Source organism: Eubalaena glacialis, chromosome 16 (assembly GCF_028564815.1).
Source record: "Eubalaena glacialis isolate mEubGla1 chromosome 16, mEubGla1.1.hap2.+ XY, whole genome shotgun sequence".
In the NCBI taxonomy this organism is placed as follows: Eukaryota; Metazoa; Chordata; class Mammalia; order Artiodactyla; family Balaenidae; genus Eubalaena; species Eubalaena glacialis.
The window spans coordinates 89,238,628-89,258,648 of record NC_083731.1 but is presented as its reverse complement, the minus strand read 5'-3'; the positions used below and the strand labels follow the sequence as shown (position 1 = coordinate 89,258,648).

Here is a 20,021-nt window from a genome sequence, read left to right as displayed (position 1 = left end):
ATTTTATACTGAGGGTCTAATGACCTGAATGAAGGTCTTTTTAAAAAAATTTATTTTACTTTATTTATTTATTTTTGGCTGTGTTGGGTCTTTGTTGTGGTGCACGGGCTTCTCACTGCAGTGGCCTCTCTTGTTGCGGAGCATGGGCTCCAGGCACGTGGGCTTCAGTAGTTGTGGCACACGGGCTCAGTAGTTGTGGCTCGCGGGCTCCAGAGCACAGGCCCAGCAGCTGCAGCACATGGGCTCAGTTGCTCCACGGCATGTGGGATCCTCCTGGACCAGGGCTCGAACCCGTGTCCCCTGCATTGGCAGGCGGATTCCTAACCCCTGGGCCACCAGGGAAGTCCCCTGAATGAAGGTCTTAGTGAAACTAATTTAAGAGAATTTAAATGCTGCTGAAAGCCAAAATGACAATAACAGCAAATCAGAAATTGTGACAGCAAGCTTTCAAGTTTTAGGGTGTTTCCTAGAGTTAGTACCAAACCATCTTCCTACAGTGCAAGAAGAATGTTATTACTAGTATTATTAAGAACCACAGATATGTTTTAAGCTATAATGCTAGTGAGTGGCCAGACTATATTATAAACCGAGGCCTGATTCAAAGGCCCACTTCTATCTTATAAACTGTTGTATAATGTACCACAATTCATGAAATGATTAAGAGTCATCATGGTTCAAATACATTCAGTGCACTCTTTTTATACTAAGACAAGACAGCCAAAGAGTACAAGGCATTTCAAAATTATTTTCAAATAAGCAAAAGCTATGACCCCAAAGAATAACCTTGCTTAAGCATTATCCAGAATATTATGCCAAAAGAATTTTCTACATCTGAGGTGACAAAATACATGGCTGGGTAACAACAAGGAAAAACAAAATTATGAACAGAAAAAACACAGCAGCAGCCACTACACTTCCTCACTCAACCTTTGCCTCCGTGAAAGCTACCAGTAAACACTAACGGCCCACGTATAAGATATTTCATTAAAAAGTTTCAAATATTTTAGTATTTTAAAATAGCACATAATGTATTTTAATTTTTCCACATTTATTAAATCTGGTGATTTTCATTTTAACCAGACAAAGCAATGTTTTCAGATGACGAGCATTACCTGATCTGACGACACCTTCTTCAGATCCATTCTCTAGCCACTGAGGTTCACTGTCCAACAAGCGGTTTTTTGATTCACTAAGCGGTTTGATAGGAAAGGGTGGATTTGAGCCAATACTGAAAGAGGAGCAAATAATTTAGTAAATAGTCTAACGCTCAATTAATGATACTTAGTTAATAAGCAGCAAATTAGTATTCCTTCTCCTAAATATGTGAGGGCAACTCATGAGATCTCACCACTCTGAAAAGACTCCATCTTCAAGAGAAAATGTGCCCCCAACCCCCCGCATTAAATGGCTCCTAGACCCAAGAATCTGTACTCAGCACTGCCAATGAAAACAATTAGATAAAAGAAAAACAGCTTCAGAGGCCAATCTGAAACATTTTTAACATGTTAATCAAGAGCCATAAGGTAGCACAAGGACAGGTGAGGATCTATGTCTGTGGCCAGGACAAAAAGATTACCTGTCATTTCCCAAGTTTTCTGCTTTCTACCTCTGCAGTATAGATCTAAGGGGAAAAAATGATTTAGTGATTTAGCGTAGACTTAGTTTTCTAGCTAAGAGATCCAGGGAGGGAGGGAATGGAGGAAAAAAAGGAGGAGGAAAAGGGAACTAGTATTGTTGGGGACCCACTATGGGCAGACGCTGTGCTGGGTGCTTTCTACACACCATCGCAATCTTCACAATAACCCCCGAAGGGAGTACAAATCCTCCTCTCATAGAGCTGGCAGCTGAGGCTCAGACAGTTTAAGTAACTTCTTCGAGCTCTGAGGTCCTAGGTTCTAAGGCCTATGTTCTTCCAAAATTAATCCGCTAGCTTGGAATTTATAATCCCTCCTCCCCCACAACTTATTTCTGGAGTAAGTTTCAAGTGTTTCAATTTGACAGAAGCATCTCTATCTCCTTTAAAATTTCATTAAAAATGAACTATTTCTCTGAATTTATGAATCAGTGTGCTCGCCATACAAACTCTGAGAAAATATCCTCTAAGATGAAGAAGAAAAATTTTGTATTTGTATTTTTGAATCCTCATTAATATTATTTTCACGCTGCAGTTAAAATCTGTTTATCAAAATAAAATGGTCAATAGTACAATGACTAACTTCTTTGAAAATATAACTGATATAAACCAACATAATCAAATCTTGAAAGAGTCTTCGTTTCTAGGAAGACGCAGCACAGGTAGGGTAGCCGTGCTTCCTACCCTGCCAGACGCGTCCAGTGACATGAGACTGTCCTGCTTCAACTACTAACAGCAAGCGTTCACTTTCTTACTCTCAAAAGTGTTCTGGTTTGAATGATAAAAAATATGGTTATCCTGAGCATATCAGCTATATCCACATTTTAACCCTCAGTTAAAAAAACTGAATAGAATTTCTCTTTATCTATGCTGGCTTGCTACATTACTACTGTATTTAACTATGTATAACACACACACACACACACACACACACACACACACACAGTTTGCTCTATAATGAATTCTGAAAAACTTAATGACAAGAAGCACACCTTCTGGTATTTTCACTGTGGTTTGAAACAGAAGCTTGTTCTGGATCCGTCCCCACAAGACGAGTTGGAAAACTGCAGCCATCACCCTGACTGCATAATGAAAAATATCAGTAATAATTTAATCATGTTCAGTTAAATCAAAGTGGTCAAATTTAACACCTATTTTCCAGAGGCATGGTATAAAATTATCACAACTTGTCATTTCAGAGAATGATTTCTAAGATTTCTAATTTAGAGGGTTATTAGACTCCACTGAGGAAATAAGTCTTTTTCTTTTATAATTTACATATAGTTAAAAACAGTATCTTCCATGACTATTAAAATGATCATGTCTATTAAAGTTATGATAAACATACATATTCAAATATTTGGTTAACTGACCTGCTTATCACAATCATTTAAGATATCATAAACGCTCAAACTGAAATTCAAGATGTAAGTTCCACATATTTATTTATTCAACAACATTCATTAAGCGAAAATATACTGGATGTTCCGAGTACCATTTGAAGTGCTAGGGATATACCACTGAACAAAAGAAAAGAAAATGTCTGCCTTCAAGAAGTTCACAACTTAAAAAAAAGTACAGCTATGCCTTCCACATTCTAAAAACATCAAAACTGTGTACCGCAGGGAATTCCACTTCCAGCCAAGATGGATTAACCGGTACATTTGACCTCCTGTTGAACAGTATATACAACAACTCTTTTCAAAACAGGCAGCACAGAACTGTGGTGTCTGAAAGAAGAGAAACCAACCAAGGAGTTGCAGCTTCTGCCAGAACTTGAGCACCAACAGGGGGATGTGCAGAGCAAGGTGGTCTCACTGAATTAAGGTGACAGAGATGGGAGTTTCGAGAAGATGAGGAGGCTTCCTTCTATCGGACAGAGCTGAGGAAGAGGGATATGTGCAGAGAAAGGGCTACAGAAATCTGCACAGGGTTTTACTTGAGTCTTCTGATGAATACTAAGCCACACATGTGAATCTGGGAAAAGAACAACTGGGGAGTGTAAGCTGAACAATTCAGAGCCTGCACAGCACTGAAAGCCATTTGCATTCGACCTGCCAGAGCAGAGAGACCTCACTGAACATGTGGATATGGCAGAGACCGCAGCAGGCTCTCACCTTTGCTGTAGGATTAAACTTGCCCTAGAGAAAATGCTACTTTACACCCAACCAAACAAAGGTTTAAACAAGCGTCAGGAGGACTAAGCTGAAACAGAAGTCTGCCAAAACAAAATTCAACATTCTTTAAAGGGAGACAAAATTTAAACATTCAGAATTCAAAATGTCCACCATCCAATCAAAAATTACTAGCATAAAAAGCAGTAAAATGTGATCACAACTGAGAGAAAAAAAAGTCAATAGAAAAGATTTAGAAATGACGATGACCACTTGAAACAAAGACGTTAAAACAGTGATTATAAATATGTCCATGAATTAACTGGAAAAAGTGGATATAAAGAAAAAAGAAATGTAAAATATTAAAAAAGAACCAAATTGAACTTCTGGAGCTGAAAAATATAATATCTGAAATAAGAAATTCACTGGATGAGCTTAACAGTAGACATTACAGAAGAAAAGATAAGTGAACTCACAGACATAACAATAGAAATGATCCAATTTGAAGCAAAGAGAGAAAAAAGATGGAGGGGGAGAAGGGAGGGACAACAGCAATGACCGGTGGGTCACGACATATATTTAAGAGAACCTGAAAAGCTAGGGGGGAAGGGCACAGGAAGAGGGAAGCAGGCAGAAAAAAACAATTGAAAATTATTTCAAAATTATTCAGATTGGACTTCCCTGGTGGCACAGTGGTTAAGAATCCTCCTGCCAATGCAGGGGACACAGGTTCGAGCCCTGGTCCGGGAAGATCCCACATGCCATGGAGCAACTAAGCCCGGGCGCCACAACTACTGAGCCTGCGCTCTGGAGCCTGCGAGCCACAACTACTGAGCCCGTGTGCCTAGAGCCTGTGCTCCGCAACAAACAGAAGCCACTAAATGAGAAGCCCGCACACAGCAACAAAGAGTAGCCCCTGCTCGCTGCAACTAGAGAAAGCCTGCGCACAGCAACGAAGACCCAACACAGCCAAATAAATAAATAAATGAATAAATAATTCAGATTTGATGAAAACTACAAATTCATAGATCCAAGAAGCCTAATGAACTCCAAAGAGGATAAACACAAGGCAAACCATACTAAGGAACATCATCATCAGACTACTTAAAACCAGTGATAAAGATAAAATCTTAAAAGTAGCCACAGGGGAAAAAAGACATAGTAATTTACAAGCATACCTCGTTCTATTGTGTTTCATTTTACTGTGCTTTGCAGATACTGTGATTTTTAGAAATTAAAGGTTTGAGGCAACCCTACATTGAGCAAGTCTATCGGTGCCATTTTTCCAACGGCATTTGCTCACTTTGCGTCTCTGGGCCACATATTGGCAATTCTCACAATATTTCAAACCCTCCACCAGCAAAAAGATTATGACTTGCTGAAGGCTCAGATAACGATTAGCAGTTTTTAGCAATAAAGTATTTTTAAATCAAGGTATGTACATTGTTTTTTTTTTTTTTAGACATAATGCTATTGAACACTTAACAGTCTATGGTTATAGACTGTTATATGCACTGGGAAACCAAAAAATTCGTATGATTCACTTTACTATGATATTTGCTTTACTGCGGTGGTCTGGAACCAAACCTGCAATAATCTCCGAGGTGTGCCTGTACAAACAGTGGAATAAAGATAAGAGAGAGGCTGATTTATTGACACAAACAACACAAGCCAGATGATAATGGAACAACATCTTTAAAGAGGGGGAAAGAAAAAACAAAGACAAAAAACCCAACTGCCAACATTGAAATTTCTGTTTAGAGAAAATAACCTTAAAAAATAATAGTCTATGTTCCAACCAGTCGGAGTGGAAACACCTGAATATAAGAGACAACAGATAAAGCGCACAGAAGAGACTGGCGCACTTGAAGATGAAACTCAGGAAAAAGACTGAACAGAAAGTGAGCAGCCACCAGTGAGCCGTGGTGGAGCCTCCCGAGGAGCCACAGACATGTAGCTGGGGTCCCTGCAGGGACAAGGGGAGGGAGGCGACAGAAGAAATACTTGAAGAGACAGTGTGGTTAAAAGTACTTTCCAAATCTGATGAAAGTTTAAAAATTACAGATCCAAGAAGCTCAACAATCCTAAGCACGAGAATCATGAAGAAAACGACACCAGGCATGTCATAATCAAATTGCAAGAAACTAGTGATAAACAAAATCTTAAAAGCAGCCAGAGAAAAATGTCATATTACACAAATAGTAATAAACATACTATCCACAAACTTCTCATCAGAAAAAATGCAAGCAGCATCTACAATTCTATACCAAGCAAAATGTCTTTCAAAAATGAAGGCAATTGGGAATTCCCTGGCCGTCCAGTGGTTAGGACTCTGAACTTTCACTGCTGGGGCCTGGGTTCAAGCTCTGGTCAGGGAACTAAGATCCCATGTGGCGTGGCAAAAAAAAAAAAAAAAAAAAAAGAAAGAATGCAAATATGTCATTTTCAGACAAAATAACAAGCAATACAGTTCCTTGTTAAGGGAAAAAAGGAAAAAAACCCACAACACTTACAAATATGGTACTTGAATTTCAAATACTTTTTCCTTCTCTATAATGACTTTTGGTATATAGATGGCCTAGGATGGCTAAGAATTTGGGAGAAAAGGAAATTATGAATCATCTTGAGTATATATTCTCATTTAAATTTAAATGCAGGTAAAAACTGCATTCTGTGTTGGGTCTCCTTTGATTTAAGACACAACAGAATACATAACCTGTACTGGAAATCTTTGAAGATATGGCTAATAAATATAAATTCTTATGATTCTTTACTTCACAAACTTATTTTCATTTTGAAAGAAAAAGAGTGATTCTTATTTTCTATGAATCATCTTTTTTTCTCATTCAAATATATGCCCAAACTCTCCTTCACCCTTATAAAAAACATGAAAAATAAAATATTTCATGTAATCAAGATATTCTGAGTTTTCATTCTTAAGGCTCATAATGTCATAATATACTATATTCTCTGAATCATTTAATCAGAGAGACAGAGACTGTCACAGGTTTCATAATTTCTGAGACGTGCATTTTATAAACTACCTTGAAAATATTGGAAGTAGCCAATATTTCTTTTCATCGCCAAAGACTTGTCTCCAATTTTTACTGCATCCAAGCGAGAAACCGTTTCCATCAGGTCCATATGAAAATGTGGGTGCACGGAATGATTCTGTTACAGATATATATTACAAAAAAGAAGAGTTAACCTATTCGAAAATTACAGGAGGGAAGGAAAGTACCAATTTTTTTTCCTTTTTTTTTTTTAAACTTTTTTGGGAAAAAATATAACCTCTTGAATATTTCATCACCCTTATAAAATGAAAATGTCAAAATAATTATGTGATATTAAGGAAAATCGACTGAAGAATGTTCAATACACCTTAGCCTTTTTCTTTTTTTTTTTTTTAAAGATATTCTATCTCTTGCAACTTCATTCATTCATTATTTATCAATTTCCTACTACGTGCCTCATGGCAAAGCACCAGGTTTTGGGATCCCAAGGTAAAGTAGATGAAATTCTGACCAAAGAACCCACAGTCTAACAAAAGCCTATCAGAATGACAGTGTGATAGAGATACATGCGAGTGTTGGGGGTGGTGGCCAAGGAAGGTGAAACATGCAGGAGGTAACGCCTGAGCTCGATCCTGAGCTATGAATAATAACAAGTGAGGAAGCTGATGGCGGCCAGAGCCTAGGATCTCTGTTTAAAGATAGAATGCATTTCAGAATGTTTTATAAGCTATGGATAAGAAGGAGCCAGGGAGAGACGGATTGGGAAAGGTTGATGACACAGAAAAGTGAAGTAAAAACTGATGGAAGAAAGTTCTAGAAGAAATGGGATGGCCTTTAGAAAAGTTCTAAAGATTAACCATAGATACCAGAAAAGACATCGTGTCCGTAGAAATTAGAAAGAGGGCGACAGTGATGGGTTTGAAAGTAGAAATGTTGTGTGAGGTTATAAAGGTGAGACGATAAGAATTTACTTGTGGCGACTTCTAATTTTTCTATGAAGCGTTCACAAAATAGGTAAGGAAATTAGGGAGAATGATGAAAGTCTGGAATACCTATTGTGGGTAATAAGGTGGCAAACCTGATCAGAAACACGTGACATTACTGCCAAATAGAGCTGAGGGCCTAAGTGAGGTCTGAGACTTTGAATCTGTAGTTGTGACCACCTCTGTGGGAGTGAGACGGTCTTCACCAGCTCTCTCCAGTCCCATCGCACTGGGAGAAGGACGCATCGCTGGAATAACCTGGGTCAGGGACTGGCAAAGGCGTTATGGGAGAAGAGGCACCTAGGGGCATGTGTAATGCGAGGGTGCTGCTGGGAGCTTGAGGGCATTTATTATAGGATCTAGAATGGAAAAGGGTGAGAGACGAAACCAGAGGGAAAGAAACGTGGGAGAAAAGTGGTGGAGTGTGGAGGACTCAGTAATTAAGCTAAAAAGGGCGCGCACTGGAGCACGGAATTGGAGGGCTGGACGGATAAAGACTGTGGTCAGAGAATGGAAACTTCAAGGTGAAAACGTGAGGCCTCTTCAGTTTCAAGCGATGAAAGGTTCAGTGTTTGGGTACAGGAATGACAGGCTATCAGGATCAAAGAGACCAACCAGCCTGTCTGGGGTGACAGCAGCAGTTTGAATGTATTGATAGAAACTCTGTAACATGAGAAATGATTCAAGGTAGGCAGGTGACAGCTATGAGGAAGGTACAAGTGATGCCCCAAAGGACATCTGGAAGCAGCAGTGCGGAGCTGGGTAACACCAGGGTGTGCGGGGAGTGGTGTGTTAGGGGAAGGTTTTTCAAAGTGTGGGTTTAAACATCTTAATAGGCTGTAAAATCAATTCAGTGCTTTGAAACCAGCATTTCTTTTTAAAGAACTAGAACAGAAAATATTAGAGTACATTGGACATAGTAGACATTAATGATGTTTTACGAAGATTTTGCTTATTCTAATTACATAATTTTATAAATGTGTGTGCATGCACTAGGTAGTGATATAAAATGATGCATTTCTTACTGCAGTCACTGGTCAAAACGTTTGAAAAAGGTTGTTTTTAAGAGAACAATGTGTTTCCCAGGAAGCAAGCACGCACCTCTCAGACACCTAGAGGGTTTGGGCGGGAAACAAGTGAAGCAGGGTGGGAACCGCGGCCAATTAAATGCTCGCGGCCCCCGGAAGCAGTCAGCCACCACTGAGCTCCTACCGAATGACGCCAGGTGGGAAAAGAGGGCCACCAGAGTCATCAGTTTTGAAAAGAAGAAATCTCCTTTTCTGTGTGAAATCTCTCAGTGTCCAGCTGCTTGGGAGGTCTGAAGAGCTAGGCTTTGCATGTGGGCTGCCTTCTGTGACCTCGGGTTAAAGGTGAAGAGATGACAGGATATTCTGTGACGATGATAAATTAATTGACATAAGGAAGCTTAGTCACACGGAAAAGGGATGCAGGCGTGGGAACTGGAGGAGGCAACAGCGGCGTAAGCTGGGAAAGGCGGGGCACCGAACCCTTTGCCCTGGAGGCCCGTCACGTCTTACAGGACTCCACAAGACACGAGATGAAAGGGGTCCACGTGTCAGAGTACCTAAGGATCTCCCTGCAATGTCTGCATCTTTCTATGTTAAAATACGTCCACCTCTCCTTTAGACAGCAGCGAGTGTTTAACTTTCTTTCGAAACACTGTGGCAGATCCCTGTTTCGTTAGCCAATACCTCAATATTCCAGTTATGGCTGGTGTTGCTGCTTACATGCCAATGGTTTAGTCTGAGCAATGCCACACCACTGCTGTTTAAGAAGCGTGTGTCCAATTATTGGAATACCTTACTGAATTCTTCCCCAATATTTTCATTTTAAAAAAATGAGCAAAAACGGGACGTAAGTGCTAACATTAGTGATACAACAAAGGCAGGAAACAGCTTTTATTAAAATTTATAAAATATAGTCAGTTCTCTACTTTTATATACAACACATTACTGAAAAAATATATAAAAGTCAATCTTACTTCCTCAACCGTCACAAAATTATGAACCTTTACATTTATTAAACAGCCATTGTTCCTATCCAGTCCAAGTTAATTTTAATACAGAATTATTTTATCTTTATCATCTTTTGTCCTTCTCTAGACTTCATGTTCATTTGTGGCCATTTTCCTAAATAATTATGCTTTATTTTAACCTACTTACCTATGGTTGTTCTGTTTTTTCCAACTAGCCAGCAGTGGTAGCTGAGAAGTGACAACACACTGATGAAGAACATCGTCGACACAAAGAAAAGAAAAAGTATGTGGAATTTTGCACGTGTATCTGAGAGTTCATTCTGAGGAAAGAAAAAAGAAGACTTCCTTTTCAGAATAGTCAACCTCCAAAATATACTCTTACAAATTTGGTTCTTCCTGAAGATTGTTGAATTCGCCAAAAAATTGCCAGATATGAGAAGTAATAAAATAAATTAGATAATATATCCAAAAGCAACATTTCCCAAAGCAGAGAACTGGTATTATCAGAGGGGCTTGCTTACATAACATGTCAGAAAGAGTCACTTTAAAAACCGCTCTTAAATTTTAGCAATAGTTTCAGTAATAAAATAAAAAGATGGACGTTTTTACCCAGCGTTTTTCTTTTGTACTCTATACATATATTCAAGCTTTCTCCAGCATCCAGGATACACGAGGGTTTTCTCCATCTACGCTACTATTTGCTTGTTTTAATTATATAACCAGAAACTAATTGTGAAAAATTTATTTTTGGACTTCCCTAGTCTCTATCTTCGGAACACCATTGCACACAGCCATCCCTTCAGCTGCTTTCATTCCTACCTTTTTAATCCTTGCTCCTTTCCTACAGAGCCTGTTTTGGTAATTACCGATTTTGGTATGTCAATTTGCCACAAGGCATTAGTGAACAAAAACAGCTTCTGTTACCCATTCTAATGGCTAGATTCATTTCAACAGAAGCAAAGTGTTAACCCAGAAGAAGTCAGTCTCTAGCAAGAGAATTAGAAGGAAGCCTTTAAGCATTCGCTCTCACGACAAAGCCGCACAGCCAACCACAGCCTCACAGAACAAGAGCTGCTCCTGCTTGATTTAAACACTGTTTACAGGCTAAGAGGAAGGTTTTTAGCATTAGGTGATTCTGATATCTATCTTCTCCTCTTCTCTTCCAGAGTAACCGCAATACCTTTTAAATACATCAAGTGATTCTTCTATCTCCCCATCTTGTGAAACAAATGAGTACTATACATACTCACTATCAATGTCACAAAAAAGATGGCAAGACTGTCATGGCAATGATGTATTTTACCTTTGGACAACTCTCTGTAGATTTCCTGCGGCAAAGCTTGTACAAATAGAGACAACGCATTAAGAAACCACTTTTTATACAAAATTATCCTGCGCACTATTGTCATAAACCTTTCACGTTTGGAAGGACCACTAAGACGTGGCTCTCTAAAGATCATCAACAACGTTTTCTCAAAAACCACGAAAGACAAGAACATTCTGCCCTCCAAGCACGTTTAGGGTACACTTTACACACCTTTCCACAAAGTTTTTAAAACAGAGATTTGTATCTAGGAAAGCATAAAATTGATTTTTTTAGCAAACAGGTTTTTAAAAACTTCTGATGACTAGTTTCTAAAAACTAGATCTAATAATTTCTCACCTGCCTCACTGGTACTGCAGTAGCCTTCCAAGGGGTGCCATCTCCTCCCCTCCAGTCTACTTTCCACACAGCAGCCAGAGGGACCCTTTATAAGGCCGATGGCGCTACCCCCTGCTCCCCATTCCACGGCCCTTGCAACGCCCGTAAAGACCCTGCATCCCCGGCCGCCTCCTGGACCCCCTGTTCCCCTGCTCATCTACTCCAGCCTTGCCAGCTGCCTGGCATGGTGCCGCTCCTTCTGGGCCTTTACTCTAAAGGTCAGATGTCTCCTCTGTTTGAAAGACTCTTCTCTCAGGTATCCACTAAGTCCCGTCAAGTCTTCGCTCAGCTTTACCTTCTTACTGAGGCCTACCACGATCACTCTTAAAAAAAATTCAGATGTAATTGACATATAATGTTATTTTAGTTTCACGAGTTCAACATAATGATTCCATATATGTCTATATGGCAAAATGATCACCACAATAAGTCTAGTTCACATCCATCACCACACAGAGTCACAAAAACTTTTTTCTTGTGAGGAGATCTTTCAAGACCTAACTCTTAGACACTTTCAAATATACTTATTAGCCATAGTCACCATGTTGTACATTACAGCCCCAGGCTTATTCTGCCACCTTCTCCCACTTCACCCATCCCCCACCCCACACCTCTGACAACCACCAAAATGTTCTTTGTATCTATGGGGTTTTTTTTTTATTCCACATAAAAGTTAGATAATATGGTATTTGTCTTTCTCTGTCTGACTTTATTCCCTTATTATAATGCCCTCAAGGTCCATCTGAGTTGTCAAAAACGGCAACATTTCCTTCTTGTTCTATGGCAGAATTTATACCATTTATGCAACGGTATAAATTCCGTTGCATATTTATACCACAATTTCTTCATCCACCAATGTAAACTTAAGAGTGTTTTCATGTCTTGGCTGTTATAAACAATGCTGCAATGAACACAGGGATGCAGATATCTTTTTGAGTTAGTGTTTTCCTTTCCTTTGGATATACTCCCAGCAGTGGAATTTCTGGATTGTATAATAGTTCTAATTTTAATTTTTTGAGGACTCTCCGTACCATTCTCCATAATGGCCACGCTAATTTACACTCCCACCAACAGCACACAAGGGCTCCCTTTTCTCCACATCCTTGCCAAAACTTGTTATTTCTTGTCTTTTTGATAATAGCCATTCTAAAAGGTGTGAGGTGGTATCTTGCTGTGGTTTTGATTTGCATTTCCCTGATGATCAGTGACGTTGAGCATCTTTTCATGTGTCTGTTGGCCATCTGCATGTCTTCATTGGAAAAATGTCTATTCAGATCTTCTGACCATTTTTTAATCTGATTGTTTTGTTTTTGCTATTAAGTTGTATGAGTTCTTTATATATTTTGAATATTACTCCTTATCAGATACATAATTTGCAAATATTTTCTTCCATTCAGTAGGCTGCCTTTTCATTTTGTTAATGATTTCCTTTTCTGTGCAGAAGCTTCTAGTGTGACATGGTCCCACTTGTTTAGTTTTGCTTTTGTGGCTTTTGCATTTGATGTCAAATCCAAAAAATCATTGCCCAGGCTGAAGTCAAGGAGCTTACCACCTGTATTTTCTTCTAGGAGATTTATGATTTCAGGTCTCATGTTCAAGTCTTTAATCCATTTGGAACTGATTTTTGCCTGTGATGTAGGACTGAGGTTCAGTTTCATTCTTTTGCATGTGGCTGCCCAGGTTTCCCAACACCATTTACTGAAGAGACTGTCCTTTCCCCATTGTATCTTCTTGGCTCCTTGTCATAAATTAACTGACTGTATGTGCATGGGTTGATTTCTGTGCTCTCTTATTCTATTCCACTGATCTATGTGTCTGTTTTTATGCCAATAACATACTGTTTTGATTACCACAGATGTGTAATATAATTTGAAATCAGGAAGTGAGATGTCTCTAGCTTTGTTCTTTTTCTTCAAGACTGTTTTGGTTATTTGGCTCTTTTGTGGTTCTATACACATTTTAGGATTGTTCTATTTCTGTGAAAAATGGCATTGGAATTTTGATGGGGATTGCATTGACTCCGTAGATTGCTTTGGGTAGTATGGACATTTTAAACAATATGAATTCTTCCAACCCATAATCACAGATTATTTTTCCATTTCTTTGTGTCTTCTTCATTTGCTGTCATCAATGTCTCATACTCTCCAGTGTAGAGATCTTTCATATCCTTGTTTAGAGTTATTCCTAGGTATTTTATTCTTTTTGATGCAATTGTAAATAGGACTGTTTTCTTAACTTCCCTTTCTGACACTTTGTTATTAGTGTATAGAGATGCAACAGATTTTTGTATATTGATTTTGTAACCTGCAACTTCACTGAATTTATTAGTTCTGACAGTTTTTTTGTAGACTCTATGATTTTCTAATATGTCACTTGAAAATAGAGACAGTTTAACTTCTTCCTTTCCTATCTGGATGCATTTTATTTCTTTTACTTGCCTAACTGTCCTGGCTGGCTAAGACTTTCTATACTATGTTGAATAAAAGTGGTGAGAATAGGCAACCTTGTCTTGTTCCTGATATTAGAGGAAAAGCTTTCAGCTTTTCACCACTGAGTATGATGTTAGCTGTAGGCTTGTCAATATATGGCCTTTATTAGGCTGAGGTGCGTTCCCTCTATACCCATTTTGTTGGCAGTTTTTATCATAAATGGATGCTGAATTTTGACAAATGCTTTTTCTGCATCTACTGAGATGATCATGTAATTTTTATCCTTCATTCTGTTAATGTGGTGTATCATGTTGACTGATATGCAGATGTTGAACCATCCTTGCATCCCTGGAATAAATCCCACTTGATCATAGTGTATGGTCCTTTTAATGTATTGTTGAATTTGGTTTGCTAGTATTTTGTTGAGCATTTTTAAATCTATGTTCATCAGGGATACTGGCCTTTAATTTTCTTGTGGTGACCTTGTCTGGTTTTACTATTGGGGTGACACTGACCTCATAAAATGAGTCTGGAAGTGTTCCCTCTTCCATTTTTGGGAAGTCTGAGAAGGACAGATGTTAACTCTTCACCTGTGAGGCCACCTGGTCTGGGACTTTTGTTTGTTGGGAGGTTTTTGATTACTTATTCAATCTCCTTACTATTAATCAGTCTGTTCAGATTTTCTATTTCTTCATGATTCAGTCTTGGTAGGTTATATGTTTCTAGGAATTTATCCATTTTTTCTAGGTTATCCAATTATTTGGCATATAATTGTTCATAGAAATCTCTTTGATCCTTTGTATTTATCAGTTGTAATGTCTCCCTTTTTTTTTTTATTTTAAATATTTATTTTTGGCCGTGTTGGATCTTCGTTGCTGTGCATGGGCTTTCTCTAGGTTCTCTAGTTGCACCACCAGGGAAGCCCTAAGAGCTGGGTTCTTGTAAAGATAAACAGAATAGACAGGCCTTTCCCTTGTCTCACCAAGAAAAAAAGAGAGGACTCAAAATCAGAAATGAAAGAGGAGGACTTCCCTGGTGGCACAATGGTTAAGAGTCTGCCTGCCAATGCAGGGGACATGAGTTCGATCCCTGGTCCGTGAAGATCCCACTTACCGTGGAGCAACTAAGCCCGTGCGCTGCAACTACTGAGCCTATGCTCTAGAGCCCACGAGCCACAACTACTGAGCCCGCGAGCCACAACTACTGAGCCCGCGTGCCACAACTACTGAGCCCGCGTGCCACAACTACTGAAGTCCGTGTGCCACAACTACTGAAGCCCGCACACCTAGAGCCTGTGCTCCACACAAGAGAAGCCACCACAATGAGAAGCCTGTGCACTACAAGGAGTAGCCCCTGTTCACCACCACTAGAGAAAGCCCGCGTGCAGCAACAAAGACCCAACTCAGCCAGAAATAAACATAACAAAAAACCAAAAAAACAGCTCTTAGTTTCACTCATCTTTTCTACTATCTTTTTAGTTTCTGTTCCATTTATTTTCACTCTGATCTTTATTTCCTTCCTTTTAGGGCTTTTTTTTAAATTTTATTTTTGGCCGCCCTGCACGGCATGTGGGATCTTAGTTCCCCAGTCAGGGATCGAACTCAAGCCGCCTGCAGTGGAAGCACGGAGTCTTAACCACTGGACCACCAGGGAAGTCCCTAACTTCAGGCTTTGTTCTTTTTCTAGTTCCTTGAAGTGTAAAGTTAGGTTACTTGAGATCTTTCTTACTTCTTAACACAGGTTTATCTCTATGAACGTCCCTCTTAGAACTGCTTCTGCTGCATCCCATACGTTTTGTTATGTTGTATTTCCATTTTCATTTGTCTCAAGATATTTTTTGATTCCTTCTTTCATCCATTGGTTGTTCAGTTGCATGTTTAAACATATTTGTGAATTTTCGTTTTTTTTCTTGGAATTGATTTCTAGTTTCATATCACTGTACTTAGAAAAGATGCTTGCTATGATTTCAATATTCCTAAATTGGCAAGACTTGTTTTGTGACCTAACACGTAACCTATCATGGAGGACGTTCCATATGCACTTGAGAAAAATGTGTATCCTGTTGCTTTTGGATGAAGTGTTCTGTATAAATTTGTTAAGTCCATTTGGACTAAAGTGTCATTTAAGTCCAATGTTTCTTTATTTCATTTCTGTCTAGATGATTCATCCATTGATGAAAGTGGGGTATTAAAGTCCCTTACTATTATTGTCTTGCTGTCTTATTTCTCCCTTTACTTCTGTTAATATCTGCTTTATATATTTAGGTGCTCCTTCGTTGGGTGCATAAATGTTTTGTTTTTTTTTTTTTTTTTCCCCTGTGCCGTGTGGCATGTGGGATCTTGGTTCCCTGACCAGGGATCGAACCCACACCCCCTGCATTGGAAGCGTGGAGTCTTAACCACTGGAACGCCAGAGAAATCCCGCATAAATATTCTTATCTCAGATATCCACTAACTTCCTTCAAGTCTTGCTCTAATTTAATCTTCTTACGGAGGTCTGCCATTATCACTCTCTTTAGTGCTATAACCTGCGCCCGTCACACCTCCCTCCCCACACACTTGTGAAATCTCTTACTCTGCTCTACTCGTTGTTCACAGCATTTACTTTCTAATATACAATATAATTTACTTATTTATTATGTTTATTATTTGTTTCCCCTTTCTCAAAAGTACATTCTACAAAGACCGATCTCTTTGCCTCTTCTGGATATTGATATATTCCAAGTGCCTAGAACATATGTGCCTGGCACATAGTAATTGTTGAAGAATGGAGAAAAAAGTAGACTTAAGTTTATTAGTCTTTCCTTACTCATGATGAATCTCAAAAACTTTTTTTTTTTTTTAATTTATTTATTATCATTTTTGGCTGCGTTGGGTCTTTGTTGCTGCGCGCGGGCTTTCTCTAGTTGGGGCGAGCAGGGGCTACTCTTTGTTGTGGTGCGCAGGCTTCTCAATGCAGTGACTTCTCTTGTTGCGGAGCACGGGCTCTAGGCGCGCGGGCTTCAGTAGTTGCGGCTCGCGGGCTCTAGAGCGCAGGCTCAGTAGTTGTGGCACATGGGCTTAGTTGCTCCGCAGCATGTGGGATCTTCCCAGACCAGGGCTCGAACCCGTGTCCCCTGCATTGGCAGGCGGATTCTTAACCAATGCGCCACCAGGGAAGCCCTCAAAAAGTTTTAAAATATTTATTTTTTAATTAATAAATCATTACATGCAAACGTAAGTTTCTGATAAAGAAATGGGAAATTCTACAATTTGGACTTCATTCATCTGGCACAGATTCATCTTCATTTATTATTTAAAAAAAATTTTTGGCCGTGCTGCACAGCTTGCAGGATCTTAGTTCCCAAACCAGGGATTGAACCCTGGGGCCATAGCAGTGAAAGCAGCGGTCCTAACCACTGGACCACCAGGGAATTCCCTCATCTTCATTTAAATAGGACCACTGAGTATGGTGAAGTAGGTTGTAAACTGAACAAAGCTGCCCAACTAGGGGAACAACAGAGGCTAAAATTCATTAGGCTGATAGCACACAGAACTGAGGTGCTCGTTTCTAATATGCACAGAGGGACTGCAAGTGCTAGCACACCCTGGTTTTAAATACCCAAACTTTAAAAGTCTAATGATGTTTTAATGAAAATCCTTCTAAAATGTATTAGACATTTCCTGGAAAATTAATTCTGTTTGATGACTCAAGTATCTGGATGTTGGAAGAGAAAGATCTAAGTTAAAATTTTGGTTTCCTATACTATTAAGTATGTGACCTTGTTAGTTACCTAACTTTTCCAACCTCAGTTTCCAACTCTGAAAACTGGAATAATAATAGCTCCTTCTGCATTCATTATATTTTCTTCCTTTCTGTATTCTTGATGCTCTGGCATCTGGAGCCTTGCTGACTGGGGAGAGAGTGCCTCTCCCAGGGCCATCCAATTCTTACAGAGATAGCAAGGAATGTACCTCTCATATACAAACTAATCAATCCAGAGCCCATACTCCAAAACACCTCCTTTCTCTGGCTCTCACACTCCAGGGGGCAATACTACCCTGCCCTAATCACACCAGACAACCAGGGACAGCCTGTATCCTCAGAGACCACTGAAATTATTCAAACTAGCTAACCCTAAGTGCATTTACCCTGCCTCACCATGTTTTCCCATGGGCCCTGTGCCTTCTGCTTCCTGAGCAACTCTGGTGCTTCCCTGTGTGGCCCTGCACGGGGTGGCATGAACCCTCCCTTGGAACTGTGAGTAACAAACTATCTTTTCAATGGTTATCATCTCCTGATCTGTCAGCTTCACCATACCTGAATAATAATAAAACCTACATTTTAAAATACCATCATAGGGACTTCCCTGGTGGCACAGTGGTTACGAATCGGCCTGCCAATGCAGGGGACATGGGTTCGAGCCCTGGTCCGGGAAGATCCCACATGCCACGGAGCAACTAAGCCTGTGCGCCACAACTACTGAGCCTGCGCTCTAGAGCCCGTGAGCCACAACTACTGAGCCCACACGCCTAGAGCCCATGCTGTGCAACAAAGAGAAGCCACCGCAATGAGAAGCCCGCGCACCGCAACAAAGACTCAACGCAGCCAAAAATAAATAAATAAAATAAAATAAAATAAAATACCTTCATAGGGTTTTTAGGAAGAGTAAATACAAAAGTACCTTTAACCACAATAACCCCCACCTTCAAAATCAAAGATTTAAATGGAGGGAGGAATAAAAACCACAATAAAAATGCCAGAAGAAAAGCTGGGTAAATATCTGTATAAATTTACAGTGAACAGAATAAAGCCAGAAATCATAATTTAAAAGTACTGCTTTAAAAATATAAAATTTTGATTTAGTAAAAACAAAAGCAAACAGGGTTACAAGACATCGATCAAAATTGTGGAAAAACATTTGCAACTCACAACAGAAAAAGGATTAATATCTCCAGAGACAGGAAACAGATTAGTGGTTACCTGGGGCTGGGGATTTCACTTTTATTACTGTAAAACGGCAGTAAGTCTCATCATCTGAAATAAAGTAATTACTTCCCTAAAACTGATAGTATGGTTGGAAACAGTTTGGATTACTAAAAGAAGCTCACTATATCCTGTTTAATATTCATTTATTTACAAACATGTATATATGAAGGTAAATTTTAACTCCATCTGTCTTCTGAGCCATTATAAACTCTAACTAGTAAAATTAAGTACGTCTACTTATAATAAAGAATGAAGGATTTATGAAATAGCATCTTAAAAAGTCCTAAATATATGTTTTAAGATAGAAAAAAAGACTTACCGTCCAAAATTTTATAAAGTACTGTAAAACTGTTGTAGCCACGAAAAGGCAATATAATAGAGAGTACAATAAAAATAGCAGGAAGAATTTGTAATTAGAAAATCCCACACAGTTATTCACCCTAGAAGAATAAAGAAAATCACACTGTAAAAATAAGACAAACTCACAGAAACAAAAACTAGAATGGTGTTTGCCAGGGGCTGAGGGGAGGGGAGTGGGGAGTGTTTAATGGGTACAGAGTTTCAGTTTTGCAAGATGAAAAAGTTCTGGACACTGGCTGCAAAACAATGTGAACGTACTTAACACTGCTGAACTGTACACTTAAAAATGGCTAAGATGGCAAATGTAATGTTTTTTTACCATAATAATTAACAAATAGGACAGATGAAAAAACTTAAAATCACTATAACTAGAAAATGGGTCATTTGGGAAGTAGGGAGCAGTGTCTTAATTATGGATGTGTGTTTTAAATAAATTCTGTACGGAATTTGGAATTTCAATGTTAATTCTTAGTAGACAATTATTTGGGTTAATAACATCAGAATATATTTTTAAAGGAAAACATGTAGCAGAAACATAAAACTAGATCAATCTTGATATCTATGAGTAATTAACCTGACCTTCAACATTTAGGAATGCTGAGGTAACCACTCCAAATACTCCCCTCCCACCTCTCCCCGCCACGTCATTTCCTCTGGGTTTTATACGTACCAAGGACAGTGATGATCCATCTTAAGGATACACCTAAGAAACAAACGAACATAAGAAAATCCATGTAGAAAATTTCCCTGATTCTAATTTCTGATAATTTTTTTTTTTTTTTTACTTAAAATTTTCCCTTTAGCAATACATCTTAGAAAAAC

The 20,021-nt window shown here is 39.0% G+C and overlaps 1 protein-coding gene across 4 annotated transcripts in view; it reads right to left on the bottom strand.

The window, feature by feature from the left end:
- The window catches only part of ZDHHC20 (zinc finger DHHC-type palmitoyltransferase 20), a 72,002-nt gene that overhangs the window by 5,261 nt on the left and 46,720 nt on the right, over positions 1-20,021 (bottom strand). For 3 of the 4 annotated variants that reach the window (XM_061171175.1, XM_061171172.1, XM_061171173.1), the window contains exons 6-11: positions 19,870-19,902; positions 19,159-19,279; positions 9,928-10,060; positions 6,792-6,918; positions 2,626-2,715; positions 1,113-1,228 (exon numbers count right to left, since the gene is read on the bottom strand). In XM_061171175.1, coding sequence (XP_061027158.1) covers positions 1,113-1,228; positions 2,626-2,715; positions 6,792-6,918; positions 9,928-10,060; positions 19,159-19,279; positions 19,870-19,902 — 620 coding nt within the window. Of the gene's footprint in view, positions 1-1,112; positions 1,229-1,576; positions 1,622-2,625; positions 2,716-6,791; positions 6,919-9,927; positions 10,061-19,158; positions 19,280-19,869; positions 19,903-20,021 lie in introns of those variants that run through there. The other variant, XM_061171174.1, reaches the window with a different exon arrangement.